The sequence below is a fragment of the Fukomys damarensis genome, unplaced genomic scaffold, assembly GCF_012274545.1.
Source record: "Fukomys damarensis isolate Sample0158 unplaced genomic scaffold, DMR_v1.0_HiC HiC_scaffold_16, whole genome shotgun sequence".
Taxonomy (NCBI): Eukaryota; Metazoa; Chordata; class Mammalia; order Rodentia; family Bathyergidae; genus Fukomys; species Fukomys damarensis.
Window position 1 is genome coordinate 89,444,414 of NW_022900928.1, and position 399 is coordinate 89,444,812.

General features: G+C 65.4%; 1 protein-coding gene across 1 annotated transcript in view; it reads right to left on the reverse strand.

The window, feature by feature from the left end:
* Znf282 (zinc finger protein 282) overlaps positions 1–399 on the reverse strand; it is a 22,944-nt gene that overhangs the window by 1,890 nt on the left and 20,655 nt on the right. Inside the window, exon 9 of the mRNA XM_033763970.1 lies at positions 7–398. Coding sequence (XP_033619861.1) covers positions 7–398 — 392 coding nt within the window. The remainder of the gene's footprint in view (positions 1–6; position 399) is intronic.

Here is a 399-nt window from a genome sequence, read left to right on the forward strand (position 1 = left end):
AGCTGCCGCTGGGGGGCGCCGAGGCCGGGGCCTGCACCGTGCACACGCAGGTGGTCCTTGAGCGACTCCTTGTAGCGGAAGCTCTTGCCGCACTCGCCACACGTGTAGGGCCGCTCACCCGTGTGGATGCGCTGGTGCTTGAGCAGGTTCTGCTTGCGGATGAAGCTCTTGCCACACAGCGCGCACTGGAAGGGCCGCTCGCCCGTGTGCAGCCGCTGGTGGTTCTGCAGGTGCTCCTTGCGGCTGTAGGTCTTCTCACACTCTGAGCACTTGTAGGGCCGCTCGCCACGGTGCGTCATCTGGTGGCGGATAAGCCCCGAGTGGCAGTTGAAGCTCTTCTCGCACTCGGAGCACTCGTAGGGCCGCTCCTTGGTGTGGCTGCGGTGGTGGATGATGAGG